The sequence below is a fragment of the Dendropsophus ebraccatus genome, chromosome 13 (genome assembly GCF_027789765.1).
Source record: "Dendropsophus ebraccatus isolate aDenEbr1 chromosome 13, aDenEbr1.pat, whole genome shotgun sequence".
In the NCBI taxonomy this organism is placed as follows: domain Eukaryota; kingdom Metazoa; phylum Chordata; class Amphibia; order Anura; family Hylidae; genus Dendropsophus; species Dendropsophus ebraccatus.
This window is the reverse complement of record NC_091466.1, coordinates 40,346,702-40,371,783: the sequence shown is the minus strand read 5'-3', so window position 1 is coordinate 40,371,783 and position 25,082 is coordinate 40,346,702. Positions and strand designations below refer to the sequence as shown.

At 41.4% G+C, this 25,082-nt stretch overlaps 1 protein-coding gene across 4 annotated transcripts in view; it reads right to left on the bottom strand.

Annotated features, from left to right (window-relative positions):
• KIF26A (kinesin family member 26A) overlaps positions 1-25,082 on the bottom strand; it is a 108,679-nt gene that overhangs the window by 53,010 nt on the left and 30,587 nt on the right. For 2 of the 4 annotated variants that reach the window (XM_069950034.1, XM_069950035.1), the window contains exon 3: positions 9,550-10,065. In XM_069950034.1, coding sequence (XP_069806135.1) covers positions 9,550-10,065 — 516 coding nt within the window. Of the gene's footprint in view, positions 1-9,549; positions 10,066-18,384; positions 18,456-25,082 lie in introns of those variants that run through there. The other 2 variants (XM_069950037.1, XM_069950036.1) reach the window with 2 other exon arrangements.

Genomic DNA, 25,082 nt, shown 5'->3' with positions numbered 1-25,082 from the left:
AAAGAGGGAGAGATGTGAGCGGCATGGAGGGGGAAGGAGAGAGCTGAGTGGCACGGGCAGGGATTAGAGCAGCATGGGGACGGATGTGAGCAGCACCAGGATGGAGGGAGAGAGGTGAGCCGCACCAGGAGGGAGGGAAAGAGATGAGCCGCACCAGGAGGGAGGGAGAGAGGTGAGCCGCACCAGGAGGGAGGGAGAGAGGTGAGCCGCACCAGGAGGGAGGGAGAGAGGTGAGCCGCACCAGAAGGGAGGGAGAGAGGTGAGCCGCACCAGAAGGGAGGGAGAGAGGTGAGCCGCACCAGGAGGGAGGGAGAGAGGTGAGTGGCACGGGACAAGCATGGGAAGGGAGGGGGTGACTGGTTGGAGGTGGTGGACGGCCTTACTTTCGGGGGCGCCTGACTTTCGTGGTGGGGGTGCCTTATTTTCAGGGGGAATGCAATTTTAGCTAACAAATGCAAAGTACCAGAAAATGTTCTCTTAGGAGCATAGGAGCAATGGGGGAAAATGAGCCCCAGATGGAGGGTGAGTGGAGGCTTTTGACCATATGCTTGCTATGGGGCCCTGTCTATTCTATGTTTAGAAGATATTTTCCAGTACATTTCATGCAAATAAAAAAAACATGTTACTACTCAAATGTTCATAGTTTTTTATTATTCTTGGTTGATGGTTGAAAAAAAACATGTCTAACAAAATATATACTGTATTGATGAAGTAGACAAAAACAGAACATGTGCTATGGTTACTAATCTGGGAACAAATCACCTCCTCCTAGGGCTCCCAAGAGTCAGACATCCCCCCCCCACACACACACACACACACAAATGGTATATTTCGGGGACATGTGCAATATGAGAATGGCTCTAAACTGGGATATTTTAATGTTATATGTTGGCTATAACTATAACGCATCTCTCCATTGTCATCCCTTTGAAATCCCGCTGGGCCTGGTTAAGGAAGACATTAGCTATGCTTGTAACACCTATTCCCGGATGTGCTATTCTCAGCTGGGTTGTGCTGATAATTATATGCCGATTATATAGAACAGATAAAACACATGGCTAACATATTATGCACTGAATGTGCAAGAGGCCAAGAATTTCCTTCCCATCAAACAGTTGTGTTCTTTGCGGTGGTCCATATTCGTATGATCCCCAGCATAGAGGATTGCACAACAGTACAGAACTTCAGCCTAATAACAGAAATGTAACCCATGGATCTTGCCAGTAATGTTATTCATATGTCATGTATGGTAGGTATGGAAGCGATTATATAGACATCAAATGTTCTCTACTAAATTGTAGACAACTGTGCATCTTCAAAGTAGAAATCTGAAGAATTAAGGGGTTGTACTGGATTACGAAAAAGAGTGTAATTTAGTTCTACAAACAGTGGCACTCTTGTATGGGCTTTGTTTGGTATTGCAGCTTAGCCCCATTGTCTTATATGTTTTTGTCATACTATGGCATAATAGGGCAATCTTTAGTCCTGAATGTGCCCTTTACGCTATCCAGTGAAGGGGCAGATATCTGATATTCCCCATGCAAGAACAATATCTCCAATCCAAAAGCATCCTCCTTCTGATGTCCCATATGCCACTCAAACAATTGACCAATAATTAGAAATTGAAAGCTATTAAATCCATTAGATGAATCACTTTTAATACACATACATTCAACATAATAGACAGTGGAATTTACCTTTTATTGTAATCAAGTTATGCCCTATCCTCAGGATAGCGGATAATTGATAGCAGGGGATCCAACCACTGGGACTAAAGGCTTTACCTATGTGTATGTTTTTGGGTGTGGGAGGAAACCGGAGTACCCAGAGGAAATCCACGCAAACACGGAGAGAACATACAAACTCTTTGCAGATGATGCCACTGTGCTGCCCTGAAACCCTATTACACAGGCTAATCTGGAGGAGCAAGCAAGTGGTGACCTGTCAGAACAGCGCTCCCTTGCTTCTAGTTCCCTGCTTGCTGTCGGTGCTATTACACGTGCTGAGAGTGGGGGGCGTGAGGAGCTGCGGAAGGGACTCCACAGAAGCTCTGTAGATCTTTGGGAAGCCCAAAGGAGATAGCAGTGGTCTCCCCCACTGCTCCTATTACATGGAGCAATGCCTTGCAGACCGTCGCTATTGTTCTATTTCTTTTTTTTTTTTTGTTAAAGGACAAGGATCCAACATCATGTATGTCGGCTGATTGCTGCCTTTTAACAATAATTGCTTGGTGTAATGGGGCCTTAATCCTCAGTCTCAAGATCAACCTACTTATAACACATGTATGTGGCCACCTAAAAGGTACCCATACACTTTGGCCAACTGCTATCACACCATACACATACACATTGGACATGGCCAGGCGTTCAACTGTTTTGAATAGAAAAAGGAGGGGTAGGAGGGGTAACCGTAAACTTCATTAGGCAGCTTGTCTCTCCAAGAACAATCGTGTAGTTAAAAACCAAACATACCGCACACTTCTCTAACCAACATCATGTATCAGTGTCATCTGATTTCACTAAAATTGTTGGCTGCTCAGCCGTGATTGGCTGAACATAGCAGTGCTTGGTCAACAGCGAATACATACGTATAATGCACCACACTTCCAGGTCTAGCGTGGGTGAGGGGAAACATGGGGAAGGGGGCCATTCACTTAAATAACACACATTACAAAGTTGTATAACTTTGTAATGTGTGTTATTTAGTGAATAAATGCTTTAAGACGCACTACCCCTTTAAGTCTACACTTGTCTCCAGGTCAGCAAGCAACCATGTTTTCAAAACTTCCAACAAACACAAGGTTTTAAGACTAGGAGATGATGTTTGTCTCCTCATGGAAGCTTGTACCGCTGCTGCTGCTGATGAGTGAAGTAGAGGAATGTAAAATGAAGAGGCAATCTGGATAATTGATTTTTATCTTTTCCTCTTTTAGTTCTTTTTTCTCCATAAAAGTGATTTCTGTTATCTGACTGAATTGCTTAAAATAACAGTTTGCATAGCTCCCATCCTGCGCTCCTGATTTAAATTTTAAAGTCTAGTCATAAATTATTTATGTACTATTATGTTCGACTGCAGTTGGCTCTCAAGGAAAAGGAAAATGATTCTGAAGGAAAAAAAAATAAAGAGACACTGCCGCTTTTAATCTTCGCTAATGGATGGGAGTTAATTACTTCAGGTTCCTGCAAGCAGTCTCTGAGACATCTCTGACTTTCTTGCCACAAAGAAAGTAAAATTGCACAAAATCATTCTGCTAAATTGGTCCATTAGATAAAAAAATAAGGAAAAAAAAGAAAAAAAAAAGCGCTACAAATGTTTCAGTAGATGATTATAGCGTATATGTGTGTGTAGCAAACAGCGAAACTTGATAAACCCTAGGATTAGACTTAGATTAGCCAAGAAAGAAGGTAGGCAGATGCCTAAGGGCAACTAGCAATTAGAGGTCCTTAGAAACTTGCAAAATGTTAAATTTCAATCTGGTCATGTTTCAAGGCTAGACATCAACTCTTATATCACAGAAATCTCAGGTCACACTCTTAACGGAAATTCTGTACACCTTTGAGGTCGACCAGAGGTTTGTGCCTAAGGAGAGCTTTAAGATAAGCCAAGCACCGCCTGGGGTGGCTTCATAATGGCCTAGGCTAAGATTTGACAAAAGGAATTAAGGTTCAGTGACTGTGTTTTCCTATTAAGGCTAGTGTGATATATGAAGTGCTAAACCTCGGGCCTTAAAAAGCTTTTTTTTTTTGTGTAGATGTCAATAAATGCTATCACCAGATCCTTTGGTTACGAAAGTAAACCTGACCACAGTAGGTCTAGTGCTAGATCAAAGACAAAGGATTATGCCAGCTGTATTCAGTTTAAAGAGGTTGTTTGAGATTTGGGGATCTTTTTTTTATTTCCCAGAACCAGTCAGTAAGTGGAACAGCAATATCAGGCCAAGAGCGACCCATATTCGTACACATGAGATTGCTGTGTGCTGAATGCTCATGTGGTCTGAACGGAGGAGGGGTAAGCTGCTTCTCTCTCTTTCTGAGAATATGTTAAAAATCAGAAGGCCCAATACACATTAGACGATTGACAGATTCTGCTGAAATGAGTAAGCTCATCCGAACGTGTATGGTGGCCTTAACGTATGGAAATCTAAATGTTAATATAATTCTCAAACCTAAGACTAGATTTCTAGTATGGGTATTTTTATTAGTGCCATAGCATTGTACAAATGAAACTTGTAGGCTGTATAAAGTCATTATAAACATGAACTTATAACTACGGGTTGCACAATTTTAAGACATTGCCTCAGTAAAAGGACTGTCCAGCAGGATAAATGTAAGAAAAGAGGGCACCCTAGGTACATACATAGTAAAAAAAAAAAATCAGTACTCATCTTACCAATTCTCCCCACTGGTGCAATTCCAATAGTGCTTGTTGGTTCACAATGCATGGAAATGCCCACTCAGCCGATCACTGACTAAGGAAGGTCTAATAGGGACCTGGAACTATCAGAATGGCAGCAGCAGGTGATGAATAAGGTAGGTACTGTTTTTTACAACCCAGTCTACCCCCTTTTTTACATTTTATTCCCCCTTACCAGCAGCAAAATTACTGGATATTACTTTACTGGAATAAAAAGCATTCCATAGGGGGAGGTGTGATGCCCCTTATACTGTAGGCTGACTATCTCCTTCATTCCAATGGATAATGGAACCAGTGGAGGGATCCTTTCTTCACCGGCCCTACAATATTATTAAACCAATTTGTAAGGAGCTGACCCAAGAATCACGGAAGCAAAATAGAATAAAGAGGTCAACAAGCATCAATCCTTCTGTCCCAAATGGTACGGGCTGAGTTAATTTTAACATTAACAATGCAGTTGTATTCTTTACCCTTATTTCGGTTTAGATCCTGCTAATTTGCTTTTCCATTATAGTTCTTATAGCAATATTAACAGCAATTTAATTCTGATAACTTGATAGATCACAAATCTTGAACTAGACTCCATAACAACCAGCCAGCACTTGTGGAAAATCACTATATAAATTCTATCACAACTGTTTCATATCTCCTAAATAAATCTGTTTTTCCGCAATCAATGACGGCTTTCTATTGGTGTTAAAAATCTAAATGGGTTACCTCCACTGGCAGCTATAATCCTGTCTGACTTTGCACATTGATTCTCAATAACCCGGCTAAATTACCTCATCCTAAATCCTCAGGTTTTATTTACATGGTTAATAATCTCGCTATTGATTATTGTGACTTGGTTCTAATTATAAATCCATTATAGGACTTACAATGAAATTAAATCAATGTTCTACATAAATGGAAAAAGAAGCCTATAATACACAAACCCATTCACATGATAATGGATCTTTCAGACCGAAGGGAAATTATTTTCCATAAACTAGGTGACATTTAGAACTATGGTTTTATTTATTCTTGCTGCCTCCATTTAGGTAAATCAGAATTGGTGTATACTATTACATTGTTACATAACTGATAAGATTGAAAAAGACACGTCTATTGCAACCTAAAATCCTATTGTGTTGGATATTGACATTGATGACCTAGTCTATGTTGATGACCTAGTCGATGATGCAAGTCTATACGCTGGTCTCCCCATCAATATCTAGAATAAAGGTAGCTATACACATAAAAGAATCAGCTTTTCCCAATCCTCACATACACATGAATGCTCAGTTATGGATTCAATATGGTGGTGTAAGCCAATACCAGATACCTTTGGTGGTGGCTCATCTCTATGAAAAAGCAACAGGCAGTTAAAGAGGACTCCGGTGCCGAGGTGACAGGCTCCCGACCCCCCGCTAGAGCACCTTATATGTACCTGTTCCCACCGGGTCCCGCTTCTTGATTCGGTCGGGTGATGGAGATATCAGCGCTCGAAGCCCGGCGCGCGTGCTCCTGAGATGAGTCCAACTCTCATAGAGAATGACTGATGAGTCCGACACTCCGTTATTCTCTATGAGCGTTGGACTCATCTCAGCAGCGCGCGCCAGGCTTCGGGCGCTGATATCTCCGTCACCCGACCGAATCAAGAAGCAGGACCCGGCGGGATCAGGTACGTATAAGGTGCTCTAGCAGGGGGGTCGGGAGCCTGTCATCCCGGCACCGGGGGTGACAGGTTCCCTTCAAATGTTAAAGTGCCTGATCCTATCAGGGGAGACTTGGAAGGCCTTTATACACATTAGTACATTGGTGGGAGCTCCAATAGTCATAACCTAACTAATCTAACAGGTTGCACCAGTGTTGTATTTGCCATAGGGCCCTATTACACCAACAGATTATCTGACAGATTTTTTGAGCGAAAGCCAGAAATGGACTATAAACAGAAAACAGGTAACAAAGGAAAGACTTAGATTTCTCCTCTTTTCAAATCCATTCCCGGCTTTGGCTTTAAAAAAAAAATCTGTCAGATAATCTGTTGGTCTAATAGGGCCCATAGACACTCAGCCTGGATATGAACCACTTTCACTAAACTATATCAATCTCTGGACTATATATACACGTAAAAATGTAATAAATAAAGGGACTCAATAAAACTTTTATACCATCACTAATACAACCACACCAGTGTAAGTGTTATTAAAAAATACCATGGTACCATCACTGAATAATACCAACATACAGCGAGTGTATAATGCCACCACATTGTCAGAAATAACGCAAGCATAATTTTATTGAATAAAACCCACACACCATCACTGGTTAAAACCACTATACTGTGACTAAAAACTAAAAATTCCACCATATAGTGACTACTATACCAATAACAATATCATTCATGAATATACATCACCTTAAATTACAGAAATGCTTTCAATGTCTTATGTAGAAATACAGCAACAGGCAAGGTTACTGCAAGAAAATTAAAACAGGGCTCTAGGGATATAAACTGTATGTGGCTGACAAGGCCTTGGCACAATCCAAGCTTTATTACCACTGTTAGTTTTCAGATTTTTGGTATTTTTACAGAATAAAATTATTTATATAGTACATAAGGTTCGAATTTATCTTAAGCGTATGAAGGCAACCATATGTTAATATGCAGGTGACATGCAGGTGACCAACTTGGGTCAGAGTGTTTAGACACCCACTAATCTCTAAAAAATAACTCGGCTAAGCGCTTAACTCCACAGCTCATTGTCTTTTCTGCCTTGCAAAATCTGTACCAGAGTCTTCCACCGACCAAGTACCATTTATACTACTGCCATCTTCCAATGTGATAGATGGGCATCAGGGTTTACACTACTGTGTATTGTTACATGCCATGCCAACTATCTTAACTCAAAATGTTATCTCTTTTTTTAGAGGACCATGTGGCAAGGAAAGTACAGTCTAATAATTGCTTCTGTCCCTATATATTATATACGCTTAAATAATTCTCTGACTTTATTCCTCCTGACCCTTACCTGCACACACACTGAAGCACAGCACATTTCTACCTTTTGGCACAATGTCATCTATGTCACAAAGTCCAACATTCTGTGCCAATAATTTTTTGGGGTCACAGGTAAAGGATGCAATTCTGTCTCCCTAAAGCCACCATTAGGGGGAGCTGATGGAGAAATCTGCCAGCAAATGTGATAAAATAAAAAAGTTATTGATTGCAGAGGTTACATGAATGAAGTATGTGACATCACCGCTGCAGGACCATTAAGGCGGGGTTCACACTGTGTTTTTGCAATCCGTTTTTTTTTTCATCCATTTTGTTGCAAAAACGGATGAAAAACTGATGCATTTGTGTGTATCTGTTTTGGTCTGTTTTTCCATCGACTTCTATTATAAAAAAAAAAAACAGATGTTTTTTTTTTAACGTACACAAAAATGTACACACAAACGTTTGTCCATTAAAAAAATATTGATCCGTTTTGAAGGGTTTTTCTAATGGAAGTCAATGGAAAAACGGATCAAAATGTAGGCACAAAAATGCGTCCATTATTTGCATCCATTTTTCATCTGTTTTTGCAAAAACTGATGAAAAAAAGGATTGCAAAAACACAGTGTGAACTCAGCCTAAGTTCCACTAAAGTAGCAGCACTGGAGCAGCAAGAAATTTAGCTTGGAGGGATGCAGCCCTATACATTGTTCCTCTGACACATGGTCCTCTAGCGGCAGTGTATGAAACTGTAGTCCTAATAAACTCCTCTTAGATTTTTTTTTTCATCCCATACAGGCTTCACAGCACCCCATTTCTCACATTGAAGACTACGTTTTTTCTCCCAAACTTGCACTGACAATATTTTTATTATTATTTTGTTAAAGTCAACAGCAAAATAAGAACCAGAGCTAAATTGTCCTCTATTTCACATTGATGTCTTTTCTTATATCCCACAGTGGCTGAATTAAGTAATTCTATGGATCTACAAGCCATACACTGAGAACTAGTAAGTCATTCGTTTTCATTATACCCCCTTTATTTCTATGTTTTCCTTGGCTTAAGAATACATCTATTGCATACTCCATATGTCTGCATAATCCAAGGGCCACATTGCATTCTTTAAAATCTCCTATTACAAATTATAAAAGCAATTTATTTTGCTTTCTTGTAAAAAAAAAAATTGCATTTAGAAATAGTAAGTGCAGGTTATATGTGCAGAGCAAATAGTATTTAGGAAATATAATTCCGCGCCTCAGCCTTCCTGTATCCAATTTTCCATTTTTAATTTCCATTCTTGCAGATTTCCTCCGGTCATATGATTAAGATAGGGAACCTTTGACATTACTTATTTCACTTCTGTGAAAATGTTTATGCCTACTTTATGTTTCTCAATTTAGTGTTTGGGTAAAAGGAAGTTGCAAAACAAAGAGGGTTCTGCAAGCGTTGTATTGCATCCCAATAGATGAAGAGATCTCGAGGGTCCATTGGCCATGTATACAAGCACATGTACAGGCCCTTTTACAATGGCCGACTATCGGCAGGGAGCGTTGCTAGAAACGCTCCTTCAGACGATAATCGGCCCATGTAAAAGTGGTAGCCATCAGCAAAATGCCTGCTTCTCAGCTAATCGCATGTTTTGTGCAGGTGGTAAAAGTTGTCACCATCGGACGCACATCTCCCTGTGTAAATGGGATGTGCAGCAAATAGCAATATATAATTAAATGGCCACGTTAATGATGCCGTCATCGTAGTGTGGCCCGGCTACAGGACTAGTTTTGCCTTCTAAAGGTCTTCGCTAATCTAAGGCAAAAGTTATGGTAAATCTAGGACTACGCTGCTTAAGCAAAACCTAATTCATTTGCAGTACCAGCCGGATGATCTTCATTTCTGATGAATTGGGATGCAGGCATACTCCAACACATTTTGTATACGTCCATGGGTCCATGAGTTGTGTTCTAGCTTTCTGTCTTCTAGTTCTATTAGTGCATTCTATAGCCTACTTTTAAACATACATTCAATTGTGTTGCTATATCATTACACTTTAACAAAAAAAAAATCCCAGCTCTGTAACTATAATGCTGAAATCCAAGGGTTAATTGACGGACAAGGACACAGATGACATCACTACACAGAGTTGTATTGTGTATACTCACTTGGCTAGCAGGTGGAAGGAAACTATTCACCCTTGATATGCTCCACATTCCCTCTAGATATTGTTGCGCTTGTATGGTCACTGAACTCAATGCCCCACCAATGCCGCTGGAACCCACTGTCACTTGTACACTTGAACTTGGAAAACTTCCCTGCCCGTGAGGCCATCCAAGTCCTTTCCTTCGCTCTGTCCCCGAAAATATATTTGTAGATTTTCCAGACTGTCTACCCACCTGCCCTGCAATCATCAGCAATTCCTTCGGCGAGGAGACTGTGACCACATTCTGGGACGAGAGCCTTGGGATGACGGTAGCCACAGGCACTGAAGTTTGGGGACGATCAAGAATATCCGGACAACCGGCTTGGTTGATGGTTTGAATCATCTGCACGGCTTCTTGTTTTAGCTGATTCAGGTGAGTTGCGCAGACGTCACAGCGACTCTCTCCTTCATTCCTGCTTTTCTGCAGATAGTCAGGCACTTGGAGCTTGTCGAAAATTAAAGCTGAAAATTGGGCATTCTGTAAGAAGTAGATAAAATTAATGAGTTTAGAAAAAAAATGCATTGTACAAATTGCTAAAAATAGTTCATACATAAAGACTTCTACTCTATAGGAAACATGGTATACTGTAACTACAATATCTTGGGGACATAGTGTATCCAGTAGAGGCTTCCTAAGTTCCAGTCATACCTTTGTCTATTCCACCTGTTCCTCCATCTGGTATAATAGTTTCTAGTTTGACACACTGCTAACAATCACACTTATTGGGATAGAGAAACCTTTGACACTCGCAGTTGTAGCAGAGCCACAATTGACATAACTTCCAGCAAGTCAATGAACACAAGGGTCTTGAGTGACAGAGACAGCAATGAGCCCAGCCTGACACTGCACAAGAAAAGTCCATTGTCACCAAAGGTTGCATTCACAATGACACTTCATTGACTTTAACATGTTTCTGTTGTAATGGACAGATGACATGACTGCACAAGAAGTCCACTGTGTGATAAAAATGTCTTGCACCTTTAGGCTATGTTCTCAACAGTGTGAATATGGCCTTTCTGTGTTTTCAATCCACTCCTGGTTTTTGGTTGAAAAATACTGAGCAAAAATACTATGTGGAAACGTAGCCTTACAAGTTAATTTGAAAAACCATAAGTTCTAATAAACTCCATATGCTCTTCCACATCTTCAACAACTAGGTAGAAATGCTCCTTCGGCCGTTAATAGGCCTGTGTAAAAGTGACAGTGATCAGCTGAGGATCAGGCAAATGCCTGATCTTGTGATCAAGCATGTCTCTCCAGTCCTCCAGCCGGATGGTAATAGTTCACTGCTTGTGATAAGGAAACTAAAAGCAGTTTTCAGGGCTGCACAAGTGATACAAGGATCATTCATACAGCCCAGCTACATGATTTTTCATGCCATGTAAAGGCACTGCAAAGGAGCGCTAATCTTGCTGACCAGCACTTGCTTGCGGCCCCCGCAGCTGGCAAATCTTTTTGCCTAAAATGACCTAAAGGGGGTTATCCAGCACTACAAAAACATGGCCACTTTTCCCCCTCTCTTGTCTCCAGGTCAAGTTTGGATTGCAATTAAGCTCCATTCACTTCAATGGAACTAAAGGCCCTATTCCACCAACAGATCTGACGACAGATTATCTGCCAAAGATTTGAAGCCAAACCCAGGAGTGGATTTGAAAAGAGGAGAAATCCAGTCTTTCCTTGACGACCTGTTCTCTGATTATAGTCTGTTCCTGGGTTTGGCTTCAAATCTTTGGCAGATAATCTGTCGTCAGATCTGTTGGTGGAATAGGGCCTTGAGTTTGAAACCCCACCCAATCTGGAGACAGGAGAGGGGGAAAAGTGGCCATTTTTTGTAGTGCTGGATAACCCCTTTAAGACTTTATTGTTCTGACTATACATGGATAGACCTAAAAATATGGTGGCTTGGTTGGCCAGCTTTAGTCGCTAATAACATTCTTAGGTGAAAAGGATGCAATAGGTAGCAATTTCATGCCAAAATAACTACAGCAAGCAATATGTGGCATCTAGTATGATATAAATGTTGTCTATATACCAGTAATTCCTAGTCTTATTATTATGAACTCCTGAAAAAATGCAGTTGCCCCACCGTATATACCTACAAGATGGAACACAAGTGAATGATTACTTAGGAGGTCCAACCTATGGGATCCCCAACATTCTTGAGAATAATGATCCAGACTGTACTGTTAGAGGTTCTAAGGAATCCCTACTGAAATATTAAGGAACACTGCCTAAAGGGCCTATTACACCAAGCTATTATCAGCAACATTTGGCCAATTATCGGCTGTTACGGACGATAATCGCTTGGTGCAATAGCTACTGTTAAAGGACAACGATCGGCCAACATGCACAATGTCAGCTAATCCTTGTCTTTTAACATGTTAAAATATTTTAGAATGATGACGATGGTCTCTGGCCGTCGCTCTGTGTAATAGGGGCAGTGGCATCAGACCACTGCTATCTTCTATGGGATGCGGGAGGGGCTCCCCCAGCCTCCCAATCCCGCAGCCTCCCGCTCCTACCCGCTTGCTGTCTATGTGTGTGATAGCGCCAGCAGTGAGCAGGGAAGGGGGAGCAAGAAAGCACTGATCTGACAGGTTGGCGCTTGCTTGCTCCTCACCATCAGCCATGTAATTGGGGCTTTAGAATCCATAGTAACTTCCAATCACAACAATAACCCTAACTTGGGGTTACACAATACCAAGACAATGCCATAAGCAGTGAGAAAATCAAGTGAAATACTATACAATCTAAAGAGAAAGGCATCAACAGCACATGACAACATCTCACTATCCATATGGATGCTTCATTTTCATAGGGCATTCAGATCTTCTATATTAGCAGTCTGCAACTGGTGGCTCTGCAGTTATTGCTTAACTATGACCCCCATTGTAGTTTAGAAGGAAAAAAAAGCCGATCTCATGTACTAAGGCAAAATTGCACTTATTTCTTTTTTTTGCTTTTTTTTACCCAATAATTTTCTTTGTATGGAACATGGGGTAGATGATTTTACATGCCTTCTATAGAACATGGAAAAATTATCTGTCTACGCCCAGGCTTCACGCTCTGCTGTCACAGGCCACGCATTCCATTAAACCATTTAAAGCCATACCATACATTAATAGCAAGGAAGGTACACTGACGGATTTATATGCTTTTGAATCCACATGTAAATATTTCGGTTGGGTCCCTTTGAACTCCACGCTGGGCGTACAAAGGATTTTACAGGTCAGCTTAAAATATTCCAAAGGAAGAATTCTCTCTCCCGGGCTGGAATTTTGATTGGCTATTTGCAGGGGAGCATTTAAAGCACTGAACCATTCTTACAAAGCCGGGTTATATTGTTGTAACTATATTCCTCCTGCTGCTTGTTGATGGACCAGCTGTGAGACAGCGATTACTTTGTGACCCATTCAACGCAACGTGACAAAACACCTGGCCAGCAGAAGGGTGTGAAGGTTAAACTGATGCATGTTACACTGTGTCCCCCAGTGATAACTCAACACTCTTGAAAGCGAAAACCTCAACTATTAAAACTGTTTTACAGTGTTGGTGGATGGTAAACTTGGGCTTTTCACACACTTCTCATGAAAGGAACATGGGTTATAAGGCAGGAAATAAGTTTAGCCAGAATTCAGGAAGTAATAAGGTGACAACCCCAAGGCCACCAAGAAAGTGGCAATAACATTGGGTGAAACATAATGAGTAGCCATTTTTATTGTGTGCAGGTTACTGCGTATGTCTTAGGAGATCTAAAGTGTTACTGTTGTTAAAGAAAAAATACTTTTGGCATGTTAAACGTTTTGATCGGTCAGGGTCTAGGTGCTTGATATAGTCAAGATGTCAAGTATATCTTGTCTTCATTGATAATAAAGAATTTCGACAAATGGATACTCCCATACTAGTACAAAAGAGTCGCCTTCCTGCAACTTTTACATGCGCCTCATACTACCATATTAATAGAAGTCAAAGGGGAACTGTTTTAAAAAATGCACTGCTGGCATACGCCACGGAAAAGGTGCAGATTCTTTCAGTTTCTGTGGCATACATCAGCTGTAAAGCCCCTATTACATGGGGCAATTCAGAGGAGCAAGCGAGCGCCTGTCAGGTTAGCGTTCGCTTGCTCTTCGTTCCCCGCCCATTGCCAGTGGTATTACATGTGTCGGCAGCTACCAGGTAAGATCCAGGGGGCCGAGGGGATCTGGGGGGAGCTGCCCGGGTGATTGCTGGATTGTCCAGGCAGCCCATAGAAGATAACGGTGGTCTGCTGTTGCTACTCCTATTACATGGAGTGATGGCAGCACATTTACGTTTCAACAAGTTAAAAGACAATGAGCATCCGACATCGTGCTAAAGGTTTATAGTGGTATCCAATGCAGTCCTATTGCTTCCACTATGACACAACATTAGATGCTTCAAGACAGCCATAGGCTATGTTCACACTTTGGGCAACAACGGCCGTACTTTTACCTAGTGTGAACATAGCCATGAAGTGAAGATTCACCTGTACACACTGATAGACATCTGCAAATGTAGTTTGTGAATAATCCATGACTAATTACCCCCCCCCCACACACACACACACACCACCACCACCACCTATTGCTATGACCAAGGGGATGTGGTTTTCAATGAGAGATCCATCATTTTAATTTATGATGACATGTAGGGGGGCTCAGAAGGTGCAGTCTACAAACCCCCTCTGTTTACATGTCTGTTCATATGTCCTTAAATCCCACTAGACACAAAAGAACAAGAGATCACTTCCCAGATACACAGGTTAAACAATACACATACAGATTTTATACAATGAATCACTTATATCTTACATATCTGGAAGATATATACTATGGTTAATGATGTCATTTCTCAACATCATACATCAATATGTTGTATAGAGATGAAGTGCTCATCCCCATTTAATCTAGAAAATTTGTATCAGCTGTTCAGCCTTGACTTCTGTCTCAACCCCTTTGTTACCAGTTCTAGTCTTGATGTGTACTGAATTTTTTTTTTTAAATTTATGTTATATCTCTTTATTCGTGCTATTTATTGGAAGCAGTTATAACTCACTACATGACTTTTTCCAATGGAATATTCAGAAATCTTTGATCTCAATGCAAAGTCTGTAACCGGACCACCTAACTGTATGTGCCATTTATAATACTTGTGTCTTCTATTAGCATAAAAGTGTATGGGCCCCCTCAGGGTCCTTGTGTGGCCACTACCTCTGCATCCCTTATACCTATGCCCCTACGTTCAATCAACAATATAATGTCTATTGTGCCTGCCAGACCCAAGCCCTCATGCAGTGTTCAAGGGGTTTTCCCATTAAATCAACCCTGTCTTTATGTCCTTTTAGGGCATAATGACATTATAGAGGGGGTGCCCCACTCAGAACACATAACAGAGGCCTGATCTGTACCAGTGGCGCCTCCCTTGGGATTCAAGCCATCTTTGTATTATTGATCTGACAGTCACCATGGTTGGTTGCAGCCTGGTTGGAGGTAGCTTAGTTTGCTGGAGGTGGAAATCAGCTGATCAACCCACAGGCTGCATCTGATCAGACTGCCCCTTTTATGGTCCTTTTACACGGAACGATTTATCGTTCGAATTTGCACAATAACGATCGAATTTGAACGATAACCGTACGTGTAAATGCAGCGAACGATCAAACGACGAGCGAGAAATCGTTCATTTTGATCTTTCAACAAGTTCTCAAATTATCGTTGGTCGTTTGCAAAAAATTCCCAGATCGTTCCGTGTAAACAGTCTTTCAACGATTTCCCCTATGTGTGAGATAGCCTGAAGCGATCGCAAAACGATCGCATAACGATTTTTCCGTACCATGTATCGTTCCGTCTAAACGCTGATCGTTGTAAAAAAAACATCGTTCATTCAAAATCGTTAATCGTGCGATCGGGCGAATTATCGCTACGTGTAAAAGTACCATAAGAGAAGGTTAATGCCAAAAACTATCAGTCATTCCACCTGATTGTATAGCTTAAAAAGGGTTTTATGGAACTGTGCCTGCAATTTCAAATAAATTGCTATACCTGATAGAGCCTATGTACAAGAGTGGTACTGTTTCTGAAGAAAAAAAGACATTTTATGTGATGCCATTAATATACGTGTTCAGCCAAGCTTTTTTTCTTAAAAAGGTATAGAATGTAAGCTAATTGTATAACCATAGAAACCAGTTATTAGCATATGTGTGTTAACCTACAATACATCGAGACATTGCTATCAGACTGGTTTCCTGGCACCCTATTATAAGTAAGAATAATAAGCGTGACTCTTTCCCATTAGCTTCAATGAACCCTTTAAATTGTAGAGAAGCTTCAATTTACAGATCATCTCTACATACAATAACATGCCGGAGAATTCTAATCACCACTTCTAATGATTATACCATTTCAAAGGCTCTACAAACAGCACAACCCATGAGATGGTGAACTCATTGGTAGAGAATGAATGGGGCCAGCCGATGACAGATAGGAACAAGGTGTCCGGGTGTTTACTTACGGGCGATGGCCTGTGTTTATAAGAGTTACAAGTGCCCATTACATTTATAGAAAGAGTCTATCGGTGGCATGCTGGAAATGACAAGTAGCTTATAAATATGTCACAGTTGTATGTCCTCAATCTTTTTTTTTTCTTAGTAAATGTCCTCTTCAAAGGGTTTGGCTAAAAATAAGCTTGTTTGTGCAGCCATCGTAAAGCTGGAGAAGAGCACAGGGCAAATGTTGTTATCACAAGGTAATGTGCGGCGTGCTGTAGAGAAGCATCAAAGACCACATCAGTGGAAATGGGATTTCTGGAAAAATAATACTTTTTTTTTTTAGAGAGGGCATCAAATGGAAAGCTTTAAGGTTCACAGGAAAACCAACACAGACGATAACATAGGAAGTTAAAGAACAGTCATTCTGGCAATAAAATTATACTGGGTATATGCAAAGAGGGGATTAATGCCCCTTAGCCCCAATAAAAACTTTGTTGCACCCTCCTTAAGCCACTGACAGTCTGTGGGCCAAAATATAGATATGATTTTTGCCTATGTACCCTATAGCTATGTTCCTTTGCACTATTTACTTTGTTCCTTTAAATGCCTGTATTTGTACTAGAACTGCTTCGTAAATACATTGATATAATCCATGTAAACACTCTTTCCCTGAGAAACAAATATTTAATATAGGTTTATATAAAATATGCCTTCTGCATGAAGTTTATCCTTTTCCCCATGCTTCTGAGTGTGTTTTCTGCTGACAGGTTAGGTTTACATATGCCTAGCAATATAGAGCTATCCTAGATGGGAATGTTGTATGCAAGAACCTGGATTCCTTGCATCCAGTGCCTGACACAGTGACACATAGGCTGAAATGGGGCATGGTGCCAGACCTCTGAATGATTCAGGATAGTTGCCATCTGGTGCTTCCATGTAGGTTCCAAAAATGTTGAATGCATTGTTTTTTTTTATCCATTGCACCCACCCTAGATGCAAGCTATGCTAGAGCACTGACATCTATGAACATCTATGAACGCCCTCCTATGAAACTTACCCTTATGTGTAAGACATAGGGAAGTTAATGACAGTTAGTGAAGCAGTGACAATCATTGTACAGAATGTAGAATATGTTGGTGATATATATGCAATGCAATGGAAGTTATGGCAATGAATAGAAACACATCTGTAGGAATAATCGTGACAACTCCTATCTTCAAGAAACGCTTGTTTTAATCCCTTTAAGTGGTAAAATCATAGACACCTACTCTGATCCTGGACTATATCTCATGGCATTTACTGTGTACATGTCGGAGAGGAGACTCACGGGCACACTGTGTAGTCTAGGGTCTATTAATAATAGAGATGTCATACAGACCAAGCTTATCAGTCATCACAATGTATAGAAACAATTACCATAACAATGATATTGTATCTTACTCCCATCTATTAAGTAACTCAACCCTCCTCCATGTTTAGATTGTTTTATGACCCACGGTAAGCCTCTTTGTCTCCCATGGAGAAAAGTTAGACAAAACAAGAACATACCGCACAGAGACAGAATTACAGGAAGCTATACCAAAAACCATTATAGTAGTGCCCCACACGGCAGACACATCATCACTACCACATGCTGATAGGACTACAAGCAGACCCAATGAGAAAAAAAAAACTAAGCATCTGTTCAAAATACTCAAGGGAAGGACACTACACTGGAGTATATATCTATTACACATCCACTTAAAGTTTAAACACATTTAACGTTAGACAACTAGACAAAGGATATCAAACTAGGAGTATACTCTTTATAAATGGTAAGCACTATATCTATATAAGTTATAATACCCAGCTATATGCTAAGATGCCCCAGCCATGCTGCATACTGTCCACCATTCATGTTGTGTTACTTCATACATCATCGATGGGACATACAATTACAATAAGACGTCACCTAGCTCTAACAAGTAAAATAAAGCTAACATATTCCACAATATATAAATTATCCATTACATATAATACCCACAAATTAATATAGCAATAGAAAATAATGAAAAATATTAAGCAAATGCAATAAAAAATATACCAGAAAATAGTAAAATTCTAATAAAAATAGACTGAAAAATAAATCCATAAAAACACAAACTCCAAATTATATTTCATACCAAAACTTTTCCAAAGACCCAAGACAGCAATGGAGAATTAGAATAAAATCCATTTACTACATAAAAGTGCAAAAAAAAAGTTTCCAAAAATGATTACCTCGACACTGATAAGAATTGACTGTGGTCTCCTACCTAGGCTTCTAGATGAGGTGTGGGAGAGTAGGAGCTCATCACAGAGATAAGAACTTCCAAGACCATCTGCTATCTGACTCAGAAGGATGGACGCTTCCACTGGAATAATACATACCTTTGTAACACTATCCTCAAGGAAAAGACTGTGTCCACTGGGTGTGAAGATAAAATGAAAGCTGAACGTGCAGCGATCACACTCTCTAATTATCCGCTCCAGCCTCCCCAGTCCTGTAATTCAGGACTTCCGAATAACAAGTTCATTCAGAATAAAAATAAATAAACGAGGAGATGCCTTCATGTGCATTTAAAGGGTTAAACAAAGGCTACTGTTAACCTATTATTTTCTATGAGTAATTCATCTCAGTACAGACACAGTAGCCCAGAAACATTCTTTCCCATTTACCTGAATGTAGACCTTATGATTAAGGTGTCTGAGGCCTCAGTACGAGGGGCTTAGGAATGTAATACCTATTTTAAACTACAATTGGGGGAAAGTTCCTTCCTTTTTTTCTTGGATATACTTCTATTAAGTTGGATCACCTATGAGTTTATGAGTAAAGCTGCTGTTGAGTGAAAAAAGGAGCATCAAAAAAGGAGTATCACGTGTATGTCTATGGAGGAACTACAGTGATTGCAAAGGTAGCAGTTGCCCCTGCCCCAACTTCCTAACGGGGTCTGTGTATCTCTTAAGTCAATACTATATGTAATATAGTGCAATGAGGGCTCCTGTTGCACTGGGAACCCAGATCTCCAAGATAAACTTCTGGGTCGAATGGTCATCTGGCTGTTAGTTGTAGAGGATATTCCAGTGACACAATAATGGGCCCTAAAGGGTCAGCAGAATGCAACCCCACTTGGAGGTCACCTTGGAGCCAATGACTTGCCCCTAAGATGAGGTAGATTGCAAATCCAAGCTTGTTCTCCCATTGGAGACAGCAGGAACAGATATGTGTGCTCACTTCACAGAGGTACGTGCTCTGGACTGTGTCAGGCTATAAGTTCCTCTAAAGTCTATGCTATTTCTGGTCTCCTTTAAGTGCTGCTTCATACAAAGAAGAGTTTTATCTCCTTACATCATAGATAACAAGCATATGATCTTCACTCCACATACCACAAATGACAAACATAACCCACTCACCATTTCTATGTGTGCACCCTATACCCTTCCACATGTTGACCCTAAAGATTTTGTATGATGGAATTACAGGAGTTGTGCCATTCGCTTATCCATTGCATGATCTCTACTTGCTGTCAGTGAATGGATTCATTCAAACTGTTTGTTACAATGTAGCAGTCCAGCTGGGATAAAATGTATGTGGGTGAGTTGTGCCCCTGTTGTGTTTAGCTCATACAGTTTGCCTCCACTGACACATTCCCGTGAGGATGTTAGTGCACGGTTACTGTAGCCCAGTCTATCCTATAAACTCATTACCCTTCATGGAGTTGGTTGGTCCTAAAAACATCACAGTGGGTAAACAATGGCTAAACATTTCCAGGGTTAAATATTCAAGCCTGTCTGTGGAGATTAAGGGCAATATGACAACTATGTACTAATGAGACTAGTCCCACGGAGCTCCGGCTGGACCCATCCCCCCTGCCAGCTATAGACAGTTGTAACCTTCACAGAATTGCAGGAGTGCACCCTTATCTCCTGAATGGAATAGAAACACAGGGTGGATATTTTTCCCAGGGAGCATTGCTTGACCTATAAAGTGACACCAGGAAAAGTACTACTCCCTACACCTAAAGGTCTCTATACACTTTACACTTATGGCAGCCGAACCCCACCGCTTGCAGCATATTTGGCCACCGATATCAGGGGCCATCTAGAACAACCATCAACAGATGGTGTTGGGGGCGAGGGGGGTTGACCATGATGGAAAATCACAGCCATCAATTTTGTTGAGAGAGCGATAAACCACAGCGAGAACGATATTGCTATGGCTCAACCCTCCACATAGAGAACACAGAAATACTCAGCCGCCCCTAAACGTTTCTGGGTATAAGGAGGGCAGGCTATAGGCAGGAGATATAACTGATGGTGAGACGATCGTTCTGCCATCAGTTATTGAGGGTGTATAGTCAAAGTCTTCTCACCCAGCCAGCTAGTACCCTACTCAGCACTGATGAGGGACACGAACCCCAAAACAGTTGCCTACAGATGGGTGACTTATTCATATGGGGAGGCCATGCTTTCATTGGTACACCTTACATATGTTTCAATGCTCTGTTCAATGCTTCATGTTTCAATGTTCTGTTTCAATGCTCTATCATTAAAGGAGAAGTCCAGTGAAAATTTTTATTAAAGTATTGTATTGCTCCCCAAAAGTTATACAAATCACCAATATACACTTATTACGGGAAATGCTATTTTCCCTGCACTTACTACTGCATCAAGACTTCACTTCCTGGATAAAATGGTGATGTCACGACCCGACTCTGAAAGCTGTGCGGGCTGTGGCTGCTGGAGTGGATGATGGCAAGGGGGCACTGAGGGACATAGGACAATGGAGGGAGACTGAGCATCCCTCTGCCATCATCCTCTCCAGCAGCCACAGCCCGCACAGCTCTGGGAGTCGGGTTGTGACATCACCGTTTTATCCAGGAAGTGAAGCCTTGATGCTGTAGTAATGCAGGGAAAAACTTTATAAGCATTTCCCATAATAAGTCTATATTGGTGATTTGTCTTTTGACTTGACTTTTGGGGGGCAGTACAATACTTTAATAAAATTTTTCGCCGGACTTCTCCTTTAAGGATAGCTAGTTCCAATAGGTGGCCCTAGAGAGCCAGTGTTTTGCCTTTGAGGGGAAAGCAAATCTAATCGCGGCAATCAATTTAGTCTTCTTTGAGATGACCACCATTGGAAAAACTTGCCCTTGTTCTAATATGGTGGCTTTCAAGATGTTCCATGTTTCAGACAACCTACAATTTAGGCTGAGGATCCGCTCTTAGTCAGAGCTGAGATCTGTGGCACCACAGAATGGGCACCATGTCATACTACAAGTCACCTGTAGTGGTGACTGCAGAGAATATATTTAACTATAAGCAGTTTTTCCAACAGGAGCTGATCCCCAGAATTGGTCGTGATCATGGCACAGTTGCAAATAGTTAAATGGGGGGTCCAGTATATCCTACTTATACCTAAACATTTACAACTGCATAAAACACAGAGGATTACGTGAACAGAAAGCACAAAAAAAGGAAACATAAAGTAAACTTACTGAAACTCTAAGAATACGACAAGCCTTGAGGGCAGGATGGCCATGACTTTGGTTGTACAAATAGGCTGTTGACCTCAGACCTGAGAAGCCAATAACAGTTTATTTTACAGCCCTGGAATGCCAGGAGCCATTGAGTGGTTGTTAAATGGGGCTGTTGATTTTTACATGCTTCTAACCATAAAACTTAGTAACAAGTTACTGCCAACTGCGATCCATAAAAATCCTTGTCATCTTCACTTTTTATCCCAGATCCTTGCGGCCACCTTTATTTTTGTGCAGTGGAAACATGTCCGACCATAAAGATGAGTCTGGTCAGAGGAATGCTCCATGTAGACGCCACAGGAAGCTGCACTTATCTGCTTTATTTACACATCACACTCTGTCAGTGCCCACAGCTTCATCCATTACAACTTCCTTCCCTCTTATCTCCACCTCAGGACCCCCACAGAGAGCTAGATGCAAGAAGAATATATTGTCTTTGTCTGTGCAGAGACCAGCAGAACAAAACATTTTCTTTGTACTCTCTGCAACCACACGAGGTAATAATATAAGGATGATGCTATATGGAATCAGGCAGGAGATCACCTTGAAACTAATCCCAAGAAAGTGGAAGGAAATTTCTTACAATGTAAATCCCCAAACAGTAAAACAGTAGATCTCTCATGTTAGATTATTTTACCTACAAGCGATTTATATCCCTTTTTGACCTATGAATCCCATTAAAAGACTAAAGACTTTAATTCACAACAGCCTGCAGTATAATATTGAATACGGACTATAATGACCATACACATTAGAGAAAAGTCAGCCATACCCACAATTATCAGGTGTACAAGGCCCTCCTGACTCTCCCACAACCAGAGATGTTGGCCACAATGAATTTCAACAGTGAATCCTTTTATTCCCCCAGAGCAAAACCTCCAGCAGAGGTGTCTGGCAGCATCTTATATCCCGCTACTGACATACATGCTTGACTGAGTAAGGCATGCATGTATACAGGTGTGGTGTCGTTGGAATAAACAGCTTTCGGCTGAAAGAGCATTTAAGCTAAAAGTAATTGAGGGGATATGTAAACCTTGTAGGTATCTGAAAGAAATCTGTAATTTAGAATGCTCATTTACCTCAATAGTGACATCATGATATGCAGGGCCAGCCGTTGGGGTGTGCGACCTGTGCACTTGCACAGGGAGCCTCAATCCCGGCCAGCTGGGGTGGTGCTTCAGCAGACAGACAGCTGCACACCTAACTTAGAAGTAGAAGTTAGATGTGCTGTCTGTCTGCCGGAGCACCCCCAGCTGGCCGCCCACCCTCCTTGCATAGTGGTTCGTTCGGGGTGCTCCTGCAGACAGACAGCACATCTAATTTCTTTTACTAAGTTAGGTGTGAAGCCGGGGTGCCTATGGCCGCCCTACTCCTGTACTGGTTAGTTCCTCTCCTCCACTCTCCTGCGCGGCGCTGTAGCAGACATCACCCGGAACCGCAAGACTAGCCAATCATTAAGGAGACATGGAGACATGGAGTCCAGGTGTCCTCATGCCCCGGCCGGCACTCTGGGAAAAACTTTCGGCAGGGCTGGGGGTTGTAGTATTCTGGGGGGCTGTAGTTGTCTGGGCACGGGGGGGAACTGTAGATGTGGGAGGACTGTAGTTTTGTTGGGGGGTGTAGTTGTGTAGGGGGTGTTGTTGTGTGGGGGGCTGGGGGGGTAGTTGTGTGTATGGCCGGGGGAGTAGTGGCTGTGTGTCTGGCTGGGGGGATAATTGTGTGTATGGCTGGTGTGGTTGGGTCGGGTAGTTGTGTGTATGGCTGAGGGGTCGCGTAATAGGTGTTGGATGTTGTCTGAAGTGGTGGGAGGCTGAAGGAGCTTCATGTTACCTTAAGGGGGGAGGCACTGAAAAAAGGTTTGGCACAGGGCGCCATTTACCCTAAGGCCAGCCCTAATCATATGGAATTGATAGTTTCGTAATACTTTAAAAATGATAAATTACCTGATATCGAAAGAATACAATCAGGCAGATACAGATATATATGTATAAAAAAGTGTTCTCCAAAAACTAGGTACAGGGCTACCCTAAAGCTGGTCACACACATGGATAACTGATGGCTCACAATTGTCTCTCCCAGACCCACCATACACATGTACCCTCTGTCTGGCAATGAGTATAAGTTTTCTAAATAGGGAGAGGAGAGATAACTCTGGCAGCAGCTTATTTCCCCAAGAACAAAGTTAACATTGACCAATCCTTCTTTCCCCTGACATCAGAAGAAAGTTGGTGGCTCCCCCTTACACATTAGAGGATCAGCAAGTCTTGGTGAATATGGTGGATTCTGCCAATATTTAGCTGATGTGTATGGCAATCTTTATGTTGGATGGTGCTCTGTGGTATTTTCTGTTGGCATCTCCTGTAGTGTATTACTATGCAGTGTATCGTCCTATATGGCTAAGTAGCACAGGGGCCCAGATTCAACTGCTATCCCAGCATCTCCTCCAGCTACGTAAAGTTCTAGGTCCTGAAAAGAAACATGAAAAGCATTTGAGGTGGGGGTGGGTAGAGACTCCTTTTAAATTCCTTTTATTACGTAGAATAAAGATAGCTAAGTCAATGATTACACTGAGATTGTTTTCCTCATTTACATGAGAGGCTTCGGCAGAGAAGAGAGGGGCTATGCCGTTCTATATATCATTACTACCATTGTGCAGAAGCATGTTAAAGGGAAAAGACAGAAAAAAAAGAATTTTTTTTAAGAAAACTTTTCCTATCCTTTGTATGCCAATATAGCTTGTTCCAGCCAGTACTGACAATGATAATGGTGGCGATGATGAGGATGATCATTAGGGGTTATATACTAATTATCCCTTATCTGTTGCTCACTTTATGATGCCGCAAAGCACTAAACATTCTGCCTGATCAGAACCGGAGTCATAATCTGCTTTTATAACCTTTTTAAGATGCTAAAGGGATCTGCAGTTTTCTAAACAAACGGTCGTTTGAGGGACGTAAAACAGTACTTAATCCATTGGCGGGTGCAATGCAATTCATTGCACTCTTATCTAAAGCATTAAACTCCCACATAGGAGGCTGTTAGCTCTCCAGGTAGTCTGTCTCCCCAAACAATATTCTCCATCCCAATTAGGATGACACAGCTTCTGTTTAATTGCTATTGCTCAAATCCATGGGCTGGCAAAGGCATCTAAGTCTTGTCTCTCACTTCCAGAGGAGTCATGACTGGAACATCTGTTTCACAGTATTGCCACAAAAATGCTTTCTTTCTGGAAGGTGTCATTTCAGATCCTAAGGCCTAATTACCGGGAAGGGAATAGGAAAGGGGGAAGAATGCCCCCCAGCCTCCAACCCCAGGTTCAAGGTATTTACAGTCTATCTAATGCTTATTCTCCTTCTCACACCGCCTGTATTCCCTCAGGGGGTCTGGTTTCTAAAAGAGAATATATTTGCACAGTCTCGAAACTACAGAGGGTT